Source organism: Stenella coeruleoalba, assembly GCF_951394435.1.
Source record: "Stenella coeruleoalba genome assembly, chromosome: 6".
Taxonomy (NCBI): Eukaryota; Metazoa; Chordata; class Mammalia; order Artiodactyla; family Delphinidae; genus Stenella; species Stenella coeruleoalba.
In genome coordinates this window covers 81,346,554-81,368,216 of record NC_137151.1, presented here as the reverse complement: position 1 = coordinate 81,368,216, position 21,663 = coordinate 81,346,554, and the positions used below count along the sequence as shown (strand labels likewise).

Genomic DNA, 21,663 nt, shown 5'->3' with positions numbered 1-21,663 from the left:
AAAGTTCTGTCTAGCAACCTGTGCTTTCTCTTTTTAATTTCCATAAAAGTATGAATACTGTTACTTTTATCATTCCCCAAAATAGAATTTATGAACCTATATTCAGTTGACATAATGACAATTGTGTCTTAAAGATGCGATCTTTTGAGAATGCTGTTTACCAGTTACACGTGTATCAAGTATTATTACCTAATTATAATAAGTAAAACAATTTACTTATTTACAAAAATAATTTGAACAATTATTTGCTATTGTTTGTTTCTTAAAGTTCCCTTCAAGGTAATTCTTAAATAACTATATACATAATATATGTAATATATATGGAGATATATTATGTATGTATGTGTGTATATGGAGAGAGAGGGAAATGGTGGTTGAATAAAGTGGCTTCACTCTGAAACCTTACTCACCTTCTCATTTAGAAAGTGTAGATTGTCATTTATTTGGAGTTTTTTAAATTATAAGTATTAATAAATAAACTAAGTTAATTCAATTTATAAGTTCTTTTGGTTTCAATATGAAGTTTTTTCTTAATGCATAAAGTTTAACATCTAGCACCATTAAATTGATGGTAAAGTGGCAGTATGGTAGTACGTACATTAGTTGTTATTAGTAAAAATAGGAGAGTAGAGATAAAATTTAGTTAAGTTAAAATCTTAGACCTAGGATTAGATGCTGTTTATCCAGATGTCTCACATGTGAAAGCTGCCATTTCCATCATCTTCTTTCATACTGGGGCCTTTGGCCATTTTCTCCTTCCTGCGCTTGACATAATCTAGTTGTGAGTTCCTCCCATGATAAAATGGGACAAATATCCCCCAGCTTTATATTTTCGCCACCAACTGGCTATTTCCTGATTTCAATTTCTGAAAGAGATATTCCAGTAATATGGCTTCTTTACTTGACTCATACTGTATTACAGCTCTCCCCCTAGAACGTAGTAACAAAGCTCATAGACAATTTGAACTATTGAGTCAACATTGCACAGCTTATTCCTTAAATTGGGATTTGTAAATTTAGAGGGCATAGAGGCAATGGATTCCGCACCCCACCCCAAACACCCATCCCTACACAAACATGCAACTTAAAGATGCTCCCCTCGTTTAAAGACCATCCCCCCACCAACACACACATCCCTACTTAAGAGTCTAACTTCCCAGGTTAAAATCCTGTCTTCCACATCATTGATCTTCCCCCAGCGCTTCATTCAGATTATGCACCTAGTATGCAATCGGAAAATGTTTTTGGAACACTGTTGAATGTCAACAGTCACTCTGGGCTTTCGGATAAAAATGATGAATCATCACAGGATCATTTCAGCATCCAGAGCCCAAACTGTAACCGGGGGGTTGTGCGACTATCCTAACACAGAATTCACAAGCCCCCGCCTGCGAGGAACCAGCAGAAGGAACGCGAGAGATTTGACAGCGACGACTTTGGCCACCAGCTTTTAAATCAGCCAGTTAGGTATTAGAAACACTCTACAGTCAGGATTGTCGCTTCAGGAAGGAGTGGAGGCGGGGGCGAGCTGCGGAAACAAACCTCCGCGCAAGGCACTCTGGGACACTGCGACTTAACCGCCGTCTCCAAGGCAACCGGCGGGCACGCGGTTGTCATGGAGACCGGCGGGCGACTCAGAAAGCGGAGGGGCTGCCTTCGCCCCTACCCAGACAAGATGCTTCGCGGAGGCTGTAAGGCCTCTGAAAGGCGAAGACACTTTAGCGACCGCCTCAACTGGCAACAAGACCAGGCGCTGAGCAGCAGCATCTACCTCCTACGAGAGATGGGCCCCACCTCCTTTCTACTGAGAGAGGAAGAGCCGGAAAACAGGGATTTCCGAGTAACTACCCCCACAAACCCGCCTTGGCTCCCTGCCAGGCCGACCCGCGCGGTACCCCCAGGCCCACCTTGTATGTAGCCACTTGCTGCCGAACCCCACCCGCGAGTGTTCCAGACTCTAAATATGTGCACACTGCAGATTGAAACAGTATTTGTTAGAAAAGTTCCATTATTGGAGGTTAGGACTCCAAATTGCATCCAACTCTCCTAAGATTATGGCCTTTGATCTCTGGACTTAAAAACGGGAGACATTTTATCTGAATATATGGTTTGCATTTACGTGCGTTCTCAGATCCGTTAGCAGTCACTAACCCTGTAATTCAAACGAAATGAAAATTGTACAATCTGTTTACAAGCCGTATATATTTGCTAAATAAATAAAATCAGGTTTTCTTTACTTTTTAGTCAGTCTGAAGCTATAACAAGACCCTTTTGAAGTATGGCTTAAATGGTGATTCCTTGGAAATGTCTTAATGAATAAAAATTCTTTTTAATTTTGCTGAAAGACCACAGATATTTCATATTCGTATATCCTACTCTCACCACTCAAAAGTCAGCCACCACTCTACCTCCCTGGAGTTGACTTGAAAATTTTTAATTTAGTGTCATACTGCTTATGTCAGACGTCCTTTTTTCACTTTATAACCCTTAGGGCATTTAATAAATAGTTTAAACCAGTATAGACTTGGTGAATAAAATTCGTTTTCTTGAATAAAATTAAATAAAGTAAACTCACCAATTGAAACGCACAAAACAAAAACCCCAGAAGAACTACTTTACAAAAGGTCTTTAGCTCTATTGCAAAGTAGAATTTCCTTTCAGTTAAAAATTTATAGATTTTTTTTCAAGTTTTTAAAATTAGATTTCTTTTCACTTGCCTGAATGTAGGTCTCTTAAAAACAGTCTTAGCTGACAATGCAATTTGTTGAACAAGGCAAAGAATAAGGAAGTGAAAAATTAGACTTGTGTCAAGAATTAAGATGTTCCAGTAGACTATGTTCAACCTTTTGGAGTCACCTAAACTAAAATATCTCTTGAAATCTCTTTTAATCCAATTATCTATTAATTTTACTCTATAACTCTAAAAACTGACTGGAACTTTTTTTTAAGTATGCATTTTTCCATTTTTCTTTTGAAGGTTTCTCTAGGAAATCCTCATGTTTGTAATTGTTCCATATTTCTGAAAGGAGGGGAACTTTGTAAGCATATATGCTGGTAAGTGACATTATAATGAAGATCTTCCACAAAGGAACATCTTGGTATATTACATGTTTTGCCTTTTTCATGGCTTGAGTACTGCAAGATTAAAGAAATTTGGTGTTGGGAGAACTTAAAGGTAAAATGGTTGTAGCTTGTCAATATCGTTTTGGATATTTTATTTCATCCCCAAAATTAAGTGAGGTTTAAAAATTAAGTGAGGTTTAAAAATTAAAGTGAGGAAAGCATACTACCACCTCTATATGTTTGGAATGTTATTGTTTTTAATAAGAAAAAAGTCAATGTTTAGATTTTCATTATGTACAAAGGTGAAATGTAACAATAAAACAAAAAATCTCCCCTGTTCACACCACTGATGATAATTGCATGGTTCATTATGATATTTTTAAATTTTACTATTTTCCTTTTCAATAAGCATTTGACTCTGAATCTTTTAAGATTAAAATAGGACTCTGCTGAAGATTACTTCTGTCAAATCTAAAATTTTTCCTCTAGAGTCAGATCCTGTTTGTAGGTGATCCCAGAAATGAAAAACAAAAAAATTCCTTCCATGTAATTTAAACCCACATCAACTCATTTGTTTACCTACTATACTTATACCAACAAATCACTAATTATATTATTATAGAAAGTTTGTAATTAATATTTTAAGAGAAAAAAATCAAACAAGAAATTAAGAAAAGTGTGTATCATATTTCTAATGCTTTTCTTTATAGGTTAGAAAACAGTATATATACATATAGCTGTTCTTTTTAATGCTTTTATTTACCAAGTTTTTTGTTGTCTTGATCAGTTTTTATTGAGCATCTACTAACACAAGTTATTTGCTCTAGTTAGCATAAAAATATAAAATATGGTCCCTTCAGAATTTGCAATTTGGTTTTATTATTATACATAAAATAGGTTTTTTCCATTTTTATTTTATGCCAGCTTCCTCAGAGCAAGGGCATTCTGTTCTGATGTTTATGTAATGTAACTTATTTTTTACAGTATATTTACCATAAACTTAATGGAAATATAATCCAAGTATTTAACATACTAAAGTATATTTAATATATTTAAGTAAGAATTTAATATATATTTCCCACTTTTTAAAAAAAAGTCATATTCCATTTTAATTGGTGATATTTGAAAGTATTTTTCTGTCATACGTTAAAGTGGTATGTATAGGAAAACAGTCATTTGTTACTCTATCCAGAAAATTCCTCCATGTCCAGGAGTAAGAAACTTCCAGGGAAGTTTAAAAAGAGTGCTGTGAATACTTAGATTCCCTCACTAACCTCTCTTTGTGAGCTACTCTATGTCATAAAGAAATAAATGGACTCTCTCCGACAAATCTCTTTACTGCAAATGTCTTTGGTTTCCATGTATCATACTTTTTACACATATGCTTATTTTAAAACAAAAATTTAACGACTCTTGTAACAGAAAACTGATGAGAATTTTAAGTTTATCCCTAATACTTTCAGCAATATAAATTCTGTAATGCCATTCCTATTCTAAAATTAATAATACCTTTTGAGGTTATGTCAGAAATAAATGTTTTATTTTGTTTTTCTACTTCTGAATATTAGGGTCTTGTTGAAAAAATTCAGGCTTCCAAGGAATCATGAATGTAAGTTGCATTTGCGTGTTTTTACTACTTTGAAGCTAACGAATTTAATAATTGTTTATTTAGACATATTCTAAATTTAGACAGTTATTGTCCAGACAGTCTGAAAACTGTAACAGTTTGTTACATTTAAGACAGTTGGAACATTTTTCTTCCTATTTACCAAAAAAATGTAACTTTATATGCCATTTCACATTAAAAAGCACTTAATAAAAAATGAGGTGAAATAATGGCCAGGTTTTCAGTAGAAAAACTTTCCCTCATGAATTCTAAGCAAGAATTTACAGTAGTTTCTGTATCTAAATTTATTTTAATTATGAGAAAAATGACAAATGTAATTTTTCAGGTCCCAGAAATAGTTGACATGATATATAATTTCATTTAAAAATGTTTACTGACAAGTTTTTAATGCAAAAAATATATGTATTTTACAGTTAAATAGTTTTTATGTCAGTACCTACATTGAGTTTAAAGTCAGGCATATGACATTTTTTATAATTTTCAATTTGAAATTTAATTTAAAATTAAATTCTAGAGTCCTCAAAAATAAAAGAGAAAGAAAAATAATTCTATCACAGGTTATTTCGATTTATACATTTTATAATAAAGATGCTATCATTATGGAAATGTTTCCTGCAAAGATTTATTTAACCTATACTAGATTCATCTAAGAACTGCAAAGGCATTTAACATTTATTAATAAATGTTTATAATATTCATAAAGAATTAAAGTGATAATCAGTCTTCAATTTTTTTTCAATTCAATTCAGGTTATTGGTTCTGTTTAGGCAACTATTATATAAGTACAAGCACAGTTGACATTTAAAAGTCCTACTAGATAATAAATTAATATTAGTGTTTCATAGGGATTTTTCTTTTGTATTCTTCTCTCTACCCATTTTCTTAGAAACATCTCATATTTTCTGTCTCCACCTGTTACCTCTGTAACAGTGATTTCCACATCTCATCAGCAGACCAGTATTTCCAGCTGCCTTCTGAGCACCACAATTTTGGAGGTCCCGCAGGCATTTGGAATAGTAAATTCCCCCCGATATGTGCTCTCCTGTTGTATTCCCTATCTCACATATTGGCTTTCCTTTTACTTTAGTCTCCAAAGCTAGAAACCTTGGCTTTTTCCTTTCTCATCCTCTTCTCTCATAAACAAATCCTGTTTATGTTACATCCTACCTACTTCTCAACAGTGATTTTTCTTCCCCATCCTCATTCTTACCTTTGTTCAACCTTCATCAGCCCTTAGTACTGTTCTTTGTAGCCTCCATTTCCAGCATCTGCACTTTGTTGCTTTCTCCTTCACATTGTAGACAAAAGGTTCTTTCTGAAATGTCACCTACTCTGTACTTCATCCTCTCTCCCAATCCCTTCATACACAATAATTAGGTTGGATGAGTTCATGGATATTGTTTTCTTCTCTATTTCTCCATTGTATACACCTGAAGTTAAATGGTCATATCTCTTCAAAGTCTTAGTTATTATCTACACTATTTTCCATATCATTTTCACAAGCTTCTATACTAGGGCTACCCAACAGAAATATAATGTGAACCACATATGTAATTTTCTGCTAACATATTATAGAAAGTAAAAATAAACAGGAAAATTAGTTTTAATAACATATTTTAATTTAACCCAATACATCAAAATATCATGTCAGCATGTAATCAATATAAAAATTATGATATTTTAATGTTTTTTCATACTGCCTTCAAAATCTAGTGTGTATTTTACATTTACAATGCATCTCACCTCAGACACTATATTTTCATTGGAAATGCTTGATCTGCATTTAGACATCGTAAAATATTCAGTTGAAAAATAAATTCATATAATACCCAAATTGTTATAAACGTAAATTTTCCAGAAACTATAGATTATCTGTTTTCCATTTAAATTTAAATAAGACAAAATTTAAAATTCAATTTTCAGTCACACTATCCACATTTCAGGTGCTCAGCAGCCACATATGGCTGATGGTTACCATATTGAACAGTGCAGCTCTACCCAATTACATTCAACAAATATTTATTGTACTGCATATTAATCAGGAATTCTACTAGGTGATTTTTTTAATAAATTGAATCATATGAATTGCCAATATTTTTTCATCTACAAAAATAGCAATTTCATATGGATCAATCTAATACTTTATATCATATTATCCTTTGTGCTCTTGAAGGCAGAAACCACATCTTATTCTTATTATAAATATCCCTATTTTATTAGGAAATTTAGTAGGAAATTTTTTGTCTAAATTTGATCCTATATATTAATTTTGAAAAATTATATTTCCTACTAAAATAAAATATTTTTTATACCTCATATTTAAAAGACGTTTTAGCTACTCAACATTGAGAAAATCCTTTGTGCACAAATATTCAAAGAAAGTATAAGTCTCAATAATGTTGAAATTTATCATTTAAATGAAAGTTTGAAAATAAAGTAATTCAAAGAAAGCTATAAACAATTATTCAATAATATTATGTAAAGTGTGTACATAAGTGTGGAGAAGGAGGTATTGAAGCAGAAGCATTTTGAACATCATTCATAGATTCTTTTCTAAAACAAATCTGGAAACAATTATTTGTGCCCTAGTGTTGCATACAAGAAACCTGAGACTCTCTTTTATTTTTGAAGACCTATAAAGATGATTACATAGGAATTTTTTATAAAGATATCAGTTTTTGAACACTGAATATTATTTTCCATCACCCAACAAATGCTTCCCAGTAAAACCTAGCTTTATTACCTAATGTTTTTTCCTAAATACAATGTCTAGTAAATGCCATCTTGTCCTTTTCTCAATTAAATATTTATGGATAAAATAAAAACTGCATTTTAGGAAAATTTTTAAAATCCCCACCACAAAGATATAATAAACTTTTTATTTTCTATTTTCTTTTTTGACCTTGTATTTATGTATACCTAATAGTCTGTGGGAATTCTGTGTTCTGCTTTTGTCACACACTGTTACTTTATTTCAGTGCTATGTAGTCTCTCTCATTCAAGTCATCAGTGAATGTTAAATAAACTATGATATACCATGTTAGTGTATGGTATATCATAATTTATTTAACATTCTTCCATTTGAGGCATTTAATTTACTTCTGACTACCTGTTATATTCTTTGTAAATGAAACTTCTTCTCCTCTCAATTATTTCTGTAGCCTGAAGTCTCATTAACTGGATCTTGCAGTAAAACTATTATTTTTTTACTGAGATATAATTGACATATAACATTATATTAGTTTTGGGTGTACAACATAATGATTCAGTGTAAGTATATATTGCAAAATGATCAACACAATTAATCCAGTTAACATCCACTACCACACATAGTTACAATTTTTTTTTCTTGAGATGAGAATTTTTAAGATTTATTCTTTTAGCAACCTTCAAATATGCAGCAGAGTACTATTAACTATAGTCACCATACTGTACATTATGTCCCCATGACTTACTTATTTTATAAGTGGAAGTCTGTTCCTTTTGACCACCTTCAGCCATTTCTCCTACCTCCTAGCCGTCCCCTGGCCCAACATCTGGCAACCATCAATCTGTTCTCTGTATCTGTGAGTTCGAGTTTTTTTTCCTTTTTTTAAGTATTAATATTTTTATGTCTGTCACCCATAGGTATTGCTTTATAGCAATACTTTTGCTGATTTATGATTTCAGCAATTTTAGCTTTGCTTTTTGGATTCATGTTTTAGGCATATTTAACCATATTACTTAAGCATAAAATGGAAGACATTAACAGCATATTTAAGTCTCCAAAGAAAATAAAGATACATGGAAATATTTTGAAAAGCTAATAATATTTCTATAATATTAGAAAAAAAGACTAAGTCACACAAAGTGGGAAAAAATAACAGATACAAAGTTCATAGTAATCTATTCATTCCTAGTAAATTAAGTAACTTTTTCAAATAAAAAGAGAAAATAACATAAGGCAAACAAGATGTAACATTCTATTTATTTATTACCTTTTATTTAGATTTATTCTGTGTCTGCACCTCATTTTGATTTTAACTCATTTTCTTTTGATATTAATGAAATTGAACATCTGTTGACTATAATATTTGTACTACATGTGTAAATTAAACTTCGGCTATTTATTTATTGGGATAAAACTACACACTCTTCCTAAATATAGGGATTACCCCTCTTTGCAAATGTTTTTCTAATGTCATAATTCTTTTTTATATGGTTTCATTAAATTTTTTTTATATATATGTATATGGATTTTTCTGTGTTGCTAAATCTGACCATTTTTACTTTTTATATGTATTGTTTTGATACTTTGAAAGTTGTCTATCTTCCATAGTATTTTAGAGATTTTTTTTTTCTGCTAGCTTTTCTATTTTATTTTTATTCTTCTTTATAGTATCCATGTGTAGTTGTATTGATATAAATTGGAGGTTGGTATTTGGTTTGAAGTAGTTAAATTTTCTCCATATTTCTACCTAGTGATCTCAATAACAGCTATTAAATAGTGCTTTTCATCCTTGTTTCATAATTTTTATAGTGAGTTTTGTTTTTTTATAATACATTATGATATCTGATAAGGTTAGCTGTCTTGCTCTCCTTTATGAAAGAATATTCTTTTATAGTCTCATACATTAATTTTTCCAAATTAATTTCAGAAGAGTTTGTTTCTCCCTTTTATTCTCCAATTCATGTTATACCACAAAGAACAGTTTGTAGCCAACTCCTCTTATGAAATTTTATGTTTCAGTATTTCTGCTGCTCTAGAGAATCTTTATCCCCCAAAGCACAATCTTTTGTTCTTCATTTTCCTCCTCATTTTTTTAGGGAGCAGATTTTGCTGTGTCTCTGTGACAAATAGCCCTCATCCTCCAAAGTAATGGTTAATTAAAGTATGATATCCTCCCACATTCCACCTGCCATGCCACCTCAGACAAGGAACAGAGATTTCTGTATTGAAATGTAACTGTGATGTTTTCAGTATTGTTAAAGTTTATTTGGTAATCTTTTTAGGGGAAATGGAGCTTTTCATTATCTTACAAATGATTTTTTAATCTCTATGTATTAAAGAATATATAAAATGAATAGAACTTAAGGGGACCAATAACACCTGGCATTTAAATTATGTTAAGAAGAGGGAAAGAGGAGGGGCATGGGAATGGGCCAGAGAAAAAGGGAATCTAAGATGCCTGGATCAAAACTATATGCACTTAGTACACCATTTCTTAGAAGGACAGCAGGATGGAGAAAATTCAGAATTCAAAGACTGTGTATCCCAAATGTATAGGCAATATAGTTCCTAACAGATTGTCCTGAGGAATACTGACCAAATCTATGAAGAATGTGGCTACCGAGACACTTGTAGAGACGTAAAACTAAGGAAAATAGGCGCAACTGTGTCTTGCTCTCTCATTATCTATTTACTAATTTATTCATCTAACAAATGTTAATTACACTAACCACTCGAATCTCTCTTCTCCTTTCTGTATTTATGCCCATTTCTTTTAATACTCCTGTATGATGATAAGTATTTGTTTATGAACAAGAGAACAGATCAAAATGTAAGAGATGATTATAGCACCAATCCAAGGAGGAACACTGTCTTATAATTAATCTGAAACCTTTATAATGCACTGGTTACACTGACTCTTTTCAGTAACAGGAAAACAAGAGATAACTTCTATTCTTTTTATAAATGACTCTTTTCTGACCTTTGGCTCTGAAAGGAATACGATAAGTGGTAAATGTCAGTGTAATAATTCAACCAAACTTTCTGATATTCGGGAAAAAAATGCTAATTTTCTGCCTAAGTTGTTTCTTTGTCTCCAATTTGCCACTGAATTTTAATACTTTGGAATTTATCATTAGCTGCTTTGCAATTAGGTCTTGTGGAAAGAGAAATCAGCGACTTGCTTCGAGGGATACATCGAGTTCAAACTCCCCAACAAGGAAGGAACAATGAAAATGCACAGATTGAAGAAGATGGTTACATTAAACAGAAGGAAATTAGTTCAGATGATATATGCTCTATTTGTCAAGAAGTACTTTTAGAGAAAAAGGTTCCTGTCACCTTTTGCAGGTGACATGATTTTTCTTTGGATTCTAGAAACTTAGGAAAAAATTCTAATTTAATATATTTGTAATATGTTATGAAACGTTGATAGAAAAATAATACATATTTAAAAAATTATACTTAATTGGCCACCTTTTATTTCCTAACATGTTGTGAGAGGTCCTGTTCTAACTCTAAATATTTCTGGGCTACATTTTAAAGGGTGAAAGTTAAAAAATAACTCCACTTTATTTACTTTTTCACTTTAAGTTATTAAAGTAGATAATTTTCATGTTTCTGTTTTATACACATGAATAAATGCCACGGCTTAGAGTAGTTACAAACAGTTTTTCTGAAAGTGAAGATTATTTTATTTTAAAATGATAAAAATTCTCTTCAGCTTTTCTAAATTTTATCTTTAAAACTAAATAATTCAAAATATCACATACATAAATGTTTATTGAGAGTATTGTACTTAACTATGCTTCAAAGGCACTGTAAATTTGGACTTGGAAAATTTGGGCAACCATTTGGTATTGAACTTTTCAGTTCTTTTTTTTTCCTGATTATTTACCAAAATTTTCATCCACATTGTATTTTTTTCACATAGCTGCTTCTTTTGCATATTTTAAAGTTACTATTTCCCAAAATATTATTTCTCTCAGCAGATATTTATTGGATACAACCACATTCATATTGTGTGATTTCTAGAAAAATAAGGTGACACCCCTGCTCTCAGTGATGCTTTTTATTTAAAAATAATAATTATTGTTATACTTTTCCTTTTTGTTAAGACTGTATGCATTCTCACTTTAAAAATGAAAAATATTATAATGATGCAAAATCTTTTTCCCATTGAAATGGGAAAGATTTTGTTTGGAATTCTGATGTACTAAATTAAATATGATAGATTAGATTAGATAGATAAAATAGTGTTTATGTGTGTAATCAAGCTATATCTGGATAATCAGTTCAGAATCTATTTTTATAGGAAATAAAGATGGTAGCACAGAAAACATTTTATATATATATATATATATGTATAACTTTGCTGTACACAAATGGTAAACTTGGATTTTATTTCTAACAGGTTTGGCTGTGGCAATAGTGTTCATATAAAATGCATGAAGATCTTAGCTAATTATCAGGATAAGGTATCACACACTTCCATGTTGAAATGTCCCTTGTGTAGGAAAGACTTTGCACCATTAAAACTTATTTTAGAGGAATTCAAAAACTCTAGCAAACTTGTGGCTACAGCTGAGAAAGAGCGACTAGACAAACACCTTGGAATTCCCTGTAATAACTGTCGACAGTTTCCAGTTGAGGGGAAGTGTTATAAGTAAGTATCAATCAGTAATATTATAAATTTGTAGTCTAACTTTTTTTTTAATTTTAGGAAACTTTGAACATTAGAGTACTAGTCATTTAGCCTTCTTCTTTTCCTCCTTTATATAGTGTGTTAGCCTTAAAGATGGCTACGTATTTAAGATTTTCAGACTAGTGATCTGTGTCAGCCCAGTACCTTAATAATTTCAGTAATTTTATTTTCTTTACTCACACAGAGTATTGGCTTTGTATTCCAGTCTAGATTGAGAGTCTGAAGTTGCATCCTTTCTTGGAAGCTCTGAACACAGGCTTGGTAGTTTGGCCTAAATGAGTTTCCAAGCTCAGAGCCCTGCTAGATAGACCTCTCACCCCCTGTAACTTTCTTTGAACCACCAATGAGGTCATTGCCAAAAACTCCTAGGACTGAGCCAGAGGGATATTGACTAGATCAACTGAACTTGAGTTCCCCAACTCCAAACTGCAATGATGCGTGTTTTGTTTTCTTTCACATCTTATACCTTAACAACAACAAGATACTTATTAGAGAAAGAAATTTTCATTACTTTTTGAGTATTCCTCAAACTTTCCCACAATTCCACAATAAAACATCAATTAATTGCTATGCTTGGGATATTGTGCTTTCTTAATTGAAATCTTAATTGTATGTTAAGAAGAAAATATTTTGCTTCAGTCTTTGTTAAAATTTTTTCTAAAATGCATCAGTTTACTTTTCAGTCTTCCTGGAATTACATTATGATGAGTCTAATTAATATTTTTAAAACCCTCTCATAAAACCATAAAACTGTTTTTAATCACCCCCAAAGGTGAATGATACCTTTCTCCTTTAAACTGTTTTAGTCCTTTGTTTTCTCAATGTGTCACATAGAAGTAAATCAACTAGAGCACCATTAGCAAAAGTCTTTATTGAAAACAGCAAGCCTGAGAAAGCTCACTTGAGGAAGAAGGGCAGAATTTTTATAAAGTTTAGCAGGAGGTGTTCAGCTAGTTTCAGGAATGTTGGTTAAAGAGAGTTCTAGAAAAAGGAAAGACTTGATATTTGGCATTAGCAGCCATTTTGGGGGCAATCTGAATTTTTTCAAAAGGGGTGGGTAAGAACAATAAGGGGCTAAGGTAACGTGTGGAAAGGTGGGTTGGGAGGAACAGCTGGGGGTGACAAGGACAGGTGAAAGCCACGGTGTAAAATTTTCAGTTTTTATAGTGATGTATTCCTCAAATTGTTAATGCGTGGGTGGCTTTGGTAAATTATCTCAAATCTTGCTTTTAAGTATTTTGTTAATGACAGTGCTCTCCTCTGTCCCTCTGACTGCTTTCTGTCCCCAAGGGTGATTCTTCCTACTACCCCTCAATACAGGCATTCTCCACTGTTCTGCTTCCTGCCTGCTGCTCTGCACTCTCCTTTCAGAATAACTTCTCTACGCAGTTGGCTCACAATTATTCACATCCATATCTCCTGCCACTCCCTCAAATGCTAGCATTTCAGCCGTTAGCCTGAAAAAACTATTTCTGGTAGTTTTAGTAATGGTTTGAGTAGGAGATAAGGTAAACTAGAACGCTTTTCAGTTCCTCTTCATTAAAGTTTCATAATATAGCTACTTACCTTTTAAGAAGTTAATTCCAAAACTATCATATATATATATATTAAAATATAGAGATACTTAACTTTTTGAAGCCCAGCACAATTTGATGTATTGAATAAACTGCACCATTGCTTTGATTGGTTGATGTTAATTATTAAGAATCTTCCCTGTTTGTATAAACAATAATAATGAATAAATTAATACTTGCTGCCTCTAAGATGTCTGAAGGATATATTTTCCCAGAGTTCTCTTAGAAATAGTCTTCTAATTCTTTGATAACTTGAGTAAGAAAATAACTTTATTTGCTTGAAATGTTATTTTTGGTGAATATTGCTGAAAGTAAATTAAAATTCTCTGCTTGTGGCAAAATTTTTATAAGCGATACAAGTTTAGATTGAGCTTTGTGGAAAATTAAATTTTTTAGTATATCAATGATTTTTATTGCAAATTTTTTATACATATACCTTTTTCTATTTTGTGAGGACAGAGAAGGAATATAGTGCAATTCCTGTTTTCAAGAAGTATTCTGCTAAGTATAACTCTAGCATTCATGAAATAATAGGAAAACACTGGGTAATCAAATGATAGAATGTCCAATAGGCTGTACATCCTAAAGGAACTTAGAAAAAGAGACAAATGAAAGATAAAGCATTCCAGGAAGACATCATGGTAGGGATATGTGGTAGGCAAAATAATGCCCTCCCAAATATATCCACATCCCCATGCCCAGAACCTGTATTTTAGGTTACATGTTGTAGGGGGATTAAGGTTGCATATGAAATTCAGGTTGCTAATCACCTGACCTTGAAATAAGGAGGTTATCTTGGATTGCCTGGGCTCAGTGTATAATCACAAGAGTTCTTAAAAGTGGGAGAGGGCAGCAAAGAAGAGAGTCAAAGGGATATGTGAATATGGAAGAAAGGCACAGAGAGATGCTGCATTGCTTGCTTTGAAGATGGAGGAAAGTGCCACAAGCTAAGCTAAGGAATGTGGGCAGCCTCTAGAAGAAAGGGCAAAGAAACAGATCTCTATAGCCTCCAAAAAGAAATGCCATTCTGTGGACCCCTTGATTTTAAACCCATTGAGACCCATGTCAGACTTCTGACGTACAAAACCGTAAGATAATAAAGTGTTGTTTAAGCTGCTAAATTTGTTGTAATTTGTTTCAGTAGCAACAGGAAGCTAATATGGGGTGAAATTTAAGATGGGCCTTGTCATATCTGCATAGTTCCCAGGAAATCTTGACCAGAATTTTTCACCAAAAACAATCAAAATAATTGGATTTTTTCTTGTATGTTTTGGTGTTTTGCATTTTTAGGTGTACCAAATGTATAGAATATCACTTATGCCAGAATTGTTTTGATAGCTGCTGCCATCTTTCTCACTCATTTACATTTCGTGAGGTACAGTATCCATCTTGAATTTCGTATAGTGTTTGTATTTTCCTATTGTAAATCTAAGTAAAATCTAAGAATAGGTAACTCTCTGGAATAGAGCTGACTGTGTTTGAATAAAAACCAAAGACCATAATTTTTGGAGAACTCTTTTTCATAAGGATTTATAAGCAATCAATTCTTACATTGGTAATTTATAAAATCCAACACAATAACAAATATGTAATGATATCATACATAAATCTTAAGGACAGAAATTACAGCCATCAAGCTTGAAAATTCATTTTAAAAAAAGATCTCAACACTACAAAATGACTTATAATGCTACTGACAACCATTTACAGTTTTAAAATTTCTTACATCATGGAATTTTATTGCTATCATTTGAATCTAACAAGTAAATAAGTATCTCCTGATGTTGAATAATAATGCTACCTTCTATTTACTACACAAGATAAAACATCCACAATTACCATTATTGATTAATAGATAAATATTTTTACCTTAAAAAGTAACTGTTATAGTAGCTGTGCAACAGTATATTAGACTCACTAATAATTTGCAAATTCTTTAATGTGTTAAAAAGCTATCTTTTAAAATGATTAGTCTTTATTTACATTATTATGTTATTGATACACAGCCTACTGATTTAATGCACAAGATAAAAGCTTCCACAATTTACAAAGTAACATTCACCTTTTACCTATTACAGAAGAGAAATCAAAAATGGAGATCGTTGGAAAAAAGATCAGATGAAACTGTAAAATATATAGATATTAAAGATGAGATAGAAAAGATGCCACATTTTCAAGAAAAGCAAGGGTGAGATTCTCAGTGAAATTTATATTTCTTAGGATATTTAAACAATTTTTCAGTTCAGATAAGTTTTATTCATTTCTTTATTCAATAAATATGTATTGAGTACTTATGATATATACTAGGTGACATAGTATTCAAGTGAAGAGCAAGGCTCTGGAGTCAGAATGCTTAAATCCAATCCTAGTACAACCATAAGTTGGCTATGCAACTTTTGGGCTAGTTACTTCACATCTCCTTGCCACATTTTTATCTTTAAAATGGGGATAATTATAAAACCAGTCTCATAGTAATGTTGTGCATATGAGATGAATTAATACACACAGTAAATATTCAAATAATGCTGTCTATTATTATTATTAATTCTACCAGAGATTGTACTAGGTATTAGGGATATCTAGTTTCCTCAGCAATTAAGTGATCATCTAAATAAATGTAAAATTAAAACTGATACATGTTATGTAAAGAAAAAATACAGGGAGCTTTGAGATTTGCTTTGAAGTAAATGACCTCTATGGGAAGGAAGTCTTTCTTTCCTTATTGCCCTCTATTCCACCCCCAGGGAAGGAGAGTGCTAAGGGGATTGGTTGTATTTCAAAACCCTGACTAGTGGACAGTCGTCCAGACCTTTTGCCATACTTCGTATCAATTAAAGAAAATTAAACGCACCGTGTATAATTAACATATTAGGTACACTATAAAATATATACAAAGCTCATTTTAATAGGATGGGATAAAATTGAAATATTTTTTAAAGGACCATTTCAATGAATTAACCAAACAAAAATTGTGCTTGTTTATACATATATAGTGTGTATATATGTATTTCTATCCCACATATATATAGTAGTTAGATAGATAGATAGATTTCTATCCAACCCAGTGGATATCTAGCCCATGCCCTGTGGGTGCTCCACACACTTCAGAGACCACAACTCTTGTGGAGCATAAAATGCTTTGTGGGTATGAAAGGAGCCTATACAAAGGCTCTCCATCTCCATTTCCCTTGGCCCTGGCTGGGTATCACACTTCAACCTATTAGAATGATAAATTGTATAACTAATTGTTTAGGAGATATTGTAGGGGGAGACAAGAGAATATTAGGGGTAGAAGGACATTCTAGGCAGAGAAAATGGAATAAATAAAAGGAGAGAGTTTCAAGATTTTTTTTAAAAAGTGACTAACAACCTGAAATAATAAAAACACACAGATTTTTTTTAGTTGACAATTAAATGACCTTGGTAAAAGCAATTTTTGTAGCATTATGACAGTTTATCTGAAGAGTAATGAGAAGTATAAAGTTGTCTAAAGAATATATTTGAACTTTATTCTGAATGACTTTTGAATAATAGGAATGCATCTAACCTTTTAACCAAGATTTTGTTTTTAAATATTTGTTTTACGTGTTTTATCAGTTGCTAGTGGCATCAAATTTACATTGTGTAATCTTAGTTATGTTTGTTGGTACTTTTGGTACAAAAATGGGGTTTGTATCTTTAGAGTTCATTAACATGGTCTAACAATACAGAAGTAATAAGCATATACCCCAAGTGAAATAAGTCTCCTCATAGATTATGACCTACCAGTTTATAATAGTAGGCTGGAATATTTAATATGGTTTACCACGCATCTTACTTCCTACCAGATGACAGAGTGAATTGGGTTGTATTTTTCTAAACACAAGCCTGTGTGTTGGCTCAGTCTGAAAAAATTTGAGTATATGGTTCTCAAAATTATGTTCTGGTTTCATTGATGCTAAAAAGTGCAAATAATTTGAGTATATGGTTCATTGATGTTAAAAAGTGCAAATAATTTGAGTATATCGTTCTCAAAATTATGTTCTGGTTTCACTGATGTTAAAAAGTGCAAATCAAAAAAATTCAGGTTAGTATTTTTATTTGAAATGACTAAATTAAATTTTGTTCCTTATGAAGTTGATGTTGAAGTTGGATCCATCTTGTTCAAGATCAATACAATAGATTTTGTAACTTTATAATGTACGAGATTTATTATCTTCAGTTCTAGAAAGCACTGGGTTCATTTGCATTATTTATTTGGAGGTTATTACCTGTACTATTGATTACTTCCTTATCTACGATCACATATGACCATTCATGTCTCTCTGTTTATTCTCATTTAGCCAAGTTTACACACCAAAACACGTGGTAAGGTCACTGCCTCTCTTACTGATCACAAAAAATAGTAAGCTGCTTGCTCCAGGCTACCAGTGTCGACTTTGTTTGAAGGCATTTTGTCCTGGTCAGCATACAAGATTGCTACCATGTACTCACAAGGTAGAAGTCACATCATTTTAGTTTGACTTTCCCTGTAGGGCCAGTTTTCACAAATGAAGTGGCAATTTAAGTCTCTCCTTTTACTTTTTAGTTGAATTATGAGCAGAGATGTTCAAATTGAACAGTGTGTGCAGAAAGCTAGAGCAGAGACTATTGAGAAGGCAGCTCTGCCCCCCAAGGATGGATTCCTATTAATTAGGATTCATTTGTGTATAAACTATTGAGGAAAGATAAAATGGCACTTTAAGTTAGATTCTTTTATCTACTTTAGTTACCTGTAAAAGGAAAAGGCTTATAGAATACTAACTTTTTAATGTTATTTTTATGATTTTTTAGATGAAACAGAAATGCTTAATTTGACATAGTTTGTTATTATTTCAAATGAACTTACTGGAATCAGTCTAAAGTTGCTGAATCACTATGTAGTGGTAACCAGGTTTTTTCTGAGATAAAGTTGTTTTAATAAATAAACTTTTATAGCTTTAGAGTCACCCTTACTTATAATGACTGATAATTTGTTTTCTTCCCTAGAAGGTGATTTGTCACATTATGTCTTACCATCATCATATCAATTTTCAACTCTAGTTGGCTATGACATTTTTATTAATAATTTTCATTCATTAGAAAGCAACAGTGAAATTAATGGCTTGAATAAGTAGTGAGTTTTTAATGAAATTGAAAAAATGACATCCATAGAAGCCTTTTCATTTTAATGTGGAAAATGAAGATCAGTCTCTAACCAATTACATTTTTAAGAGAACTTCAAAATATTTCCATAAAACTTGATGAATTTTATTACCTTCCAATATTACGAAACAGTGTTAAAAGTAACACAATAATGAAAGTGGGGAAATTTTACGTAGATAGTATACATTATAAACAAGATAATATATCTCTGATTAACTTATAACTTTTTTTTAAGTTTCATAGGAAATGTATTGACAGTTGGTTACTCCACAAGTGCAATGCATGCCCTGTTGATGGACAAGTTATATATAACCCTTTAATCTGGAAAGATAGAGCAGTGAATGGACATGCACATCAATCTGTTTCAAACACAAACATCATTCATCTGTCAAAACAGGAAGAACCAGAACTTTTTATTCCTGGTACTGGATTAGTATTAAAACAAAATGGACTTGGAATTTTACCTATCATACCTCAGCGTAATTCTGAAAAGTTGAATGCACCTCAAAGTCCAATAGATACTTATCAGAATATAACAATAGATGATCTGTATTCTGTCAAAGTAGATGATTCAAATTTAAGAAAATCAATCTATGAATATAAAATTAGCCAACATTTCCCCAACTATCTCCAAGATTTACCCACTGGATCCTTTGGAAAAATATCATCTCAAACTTTTTTTCCTTCTGTTGATCACAAGAATATTATATATCCAACTGGAGCGGAAAAGCCATGTATCAGTAAAAAACACCATGCCAGTCAAAGCCAGAAGATAAACAAAGACTGTAAACGTGTTAACCACAATTCAAAGAAGACTCTTGGTAATAAAATAAGAGAGGACAACACGAGACCAAATACTTTGCTTCCAGAAGATTTAAATCTTATTGTCAATTGGGGTACAGCTAAGCTTAGTTTGTCTAAGAGGTATAATAAGTGTATGGGGAAAATTAGACCAAAATGTAGTGATTTATCCAGAAGGCCTATATCTCACCCTTTAAGTACAAAAAGTACTGAGCTATCTTTAATATTGGAAGGAGTTCAGTTATAAAAATATATTTTATTAAAATCAGAAAATATTTGAATATTGAACATAAAATTTTTTTTGTAGAACATAAAAACACTATATACGCTTGACAAATATTCTCTGTTGTTATTTTGCCTACTTGTCTATGAATAATGACCTACAGCTAAAGGAAATGGTCTCATTCCTTATAAGACTTAAAGAATTAGGTATCTTAATGATTATGTTCAGTATGTTATGAATTATAAATAATTTTTAGAACTTTCACATATGACTTTACACTAATTAAAATAATTGTTTTTAATTAAGGAAATAGATTTTCCATGCCCTGAGTCACTATTTTCAAACATTTCACTTGATGACATGTAACATACAGGGATTCTTTCCAGGTATTTTTACATTTTCTTGCACTAATAATCACCACAAACCTATAGGAAAATCCAGATGGTGGTTTTCTTTTTTACTTTATTCCTTAAAGGAGGTTTCTTGTATAGGAAATGAAATAAAATATCCTTACAATGCTATAAGCTATGCCACATTTATAGTGGTTTTACTGGGGTTTTTTTTTCATCAAGAAATATATAAAATTCCCCCTTTTATTGAAGTATAGTTGATTTATAATATTGTGTTAGTTTCAGGTGTACAGCATAGTGATTCAATATTTTTGCAGATTATATTCCAGAATAGGTTGTTATAAGATAATGAGTATAATTCCCTGTGCTATTCCATTATAGATTATTACAAGATAATGGGTATAACTCCCAAGTATAACCTTGTTGCTTATCTATTTTATATATAGTAATTTGTATTTGTTAATCCTACATCCCTAATTTGTCCCTCCCTGCTTCCTCCCCACTTTGGTCACCACAGTTTGTTTTCTATATCTGTGAGTCTGTTTCTATTTTGTATATATATTCATTTTATTAGTTTTTAGATTCCACATATAAGTGATATCATGTAGTATTTCTCTTCTCTGCCTAACTTATTTCACTAAGCATAATATTCTCTAGGTCCATCCACATTGCTGCAAATGGCAGTATTTCATTCTTTTTTATGGCTGAGTAATATTGCATTATATATATATATATACACACATACACACACACACACACACACACACACACACACGCACACACACACACATACCACCTCTTATTTATCCAGTCATCTGTTGATGGGCACTTAGACTGCTTCCATGTCTTAGCTATTGTACATAGTGCTAGTCTGAACATTGGGAAGCATGTATCTTTTCAAATTAGTGTTTTAATTTTTTCTGGATATATACCTAAGAGTGGGATTGCTGGATCATATGGTAGTTCTATTTTTAGTTTTTTAAGGAATCTCTTCCACAGTGGCAGCACCAATTTACATTCCACCAAGTGTACAAGTGTTCCCTTTTCTCCACATCCTCTCCAACATTTGTTGTTTGTAGACTTTTTGATGACAGCCATTCTGAAAGGTCTGAGGTGATACCTAATTGTGGTTTTGATTTGTATTTCTCTAGTAATTAGCAATGTTGAGCATCTTTTCATGTGCCTGTTATCCATCCGTATGTCTTCTTTGGAAAACATGTCTATTCAAGTCTTCTGCAGATTTTCTGATTGGATTATTGTTTTGTTGATACTGAGTTGTATGAGCTACTTACATATTTGGATATTAACCCCTTGTTAGTCATATCATTTGCAAATATTTTCTCCCATTCCTTAGGTTGTCTTTTCGTTCAGTCAGTAGTTTTCTTTGCCATGCAAAAGCTTTTAAGTTTAGTTGGGTCACATTTGTTTGTTTGTTCTTGGCTTTTTTGGA

At 32.0% G+C, this 21,663-nt stretch overlaps 1 protein-coding gene across 1 annotated transcript; it reads left to right on the top strand.

Moving 5' to 3' along the window:
* Positions 1-1,675: 1,675 nt before the first annotated feature.
* Positions 1,676-19,887, top strand: ZSWIM2 (zinc finger SWIM-type containing 2; the record flags this gene model as incomplete). Its single annotated transcript, XM_079924198.1, has 9 exons — positions 1,676-1,840; positions 2,978-3,054; positions 4,632-4,672; positions 10,538-10,748; positions 11,812-12,063; positions 14,967-15,051; positions 15,755-15,864; positions 17,999-18,152; positions 19,075-19,887. 9 exons carry the CDS (start codon positions 1,676-1,678, stop codon positions 19,885-19,887), a joined length of 1,908 nt encoding a protein of 635 aa, XP_079780324.1.
* Positions 19,888-21,663: the final 1,776 nt, after the last annotated feature.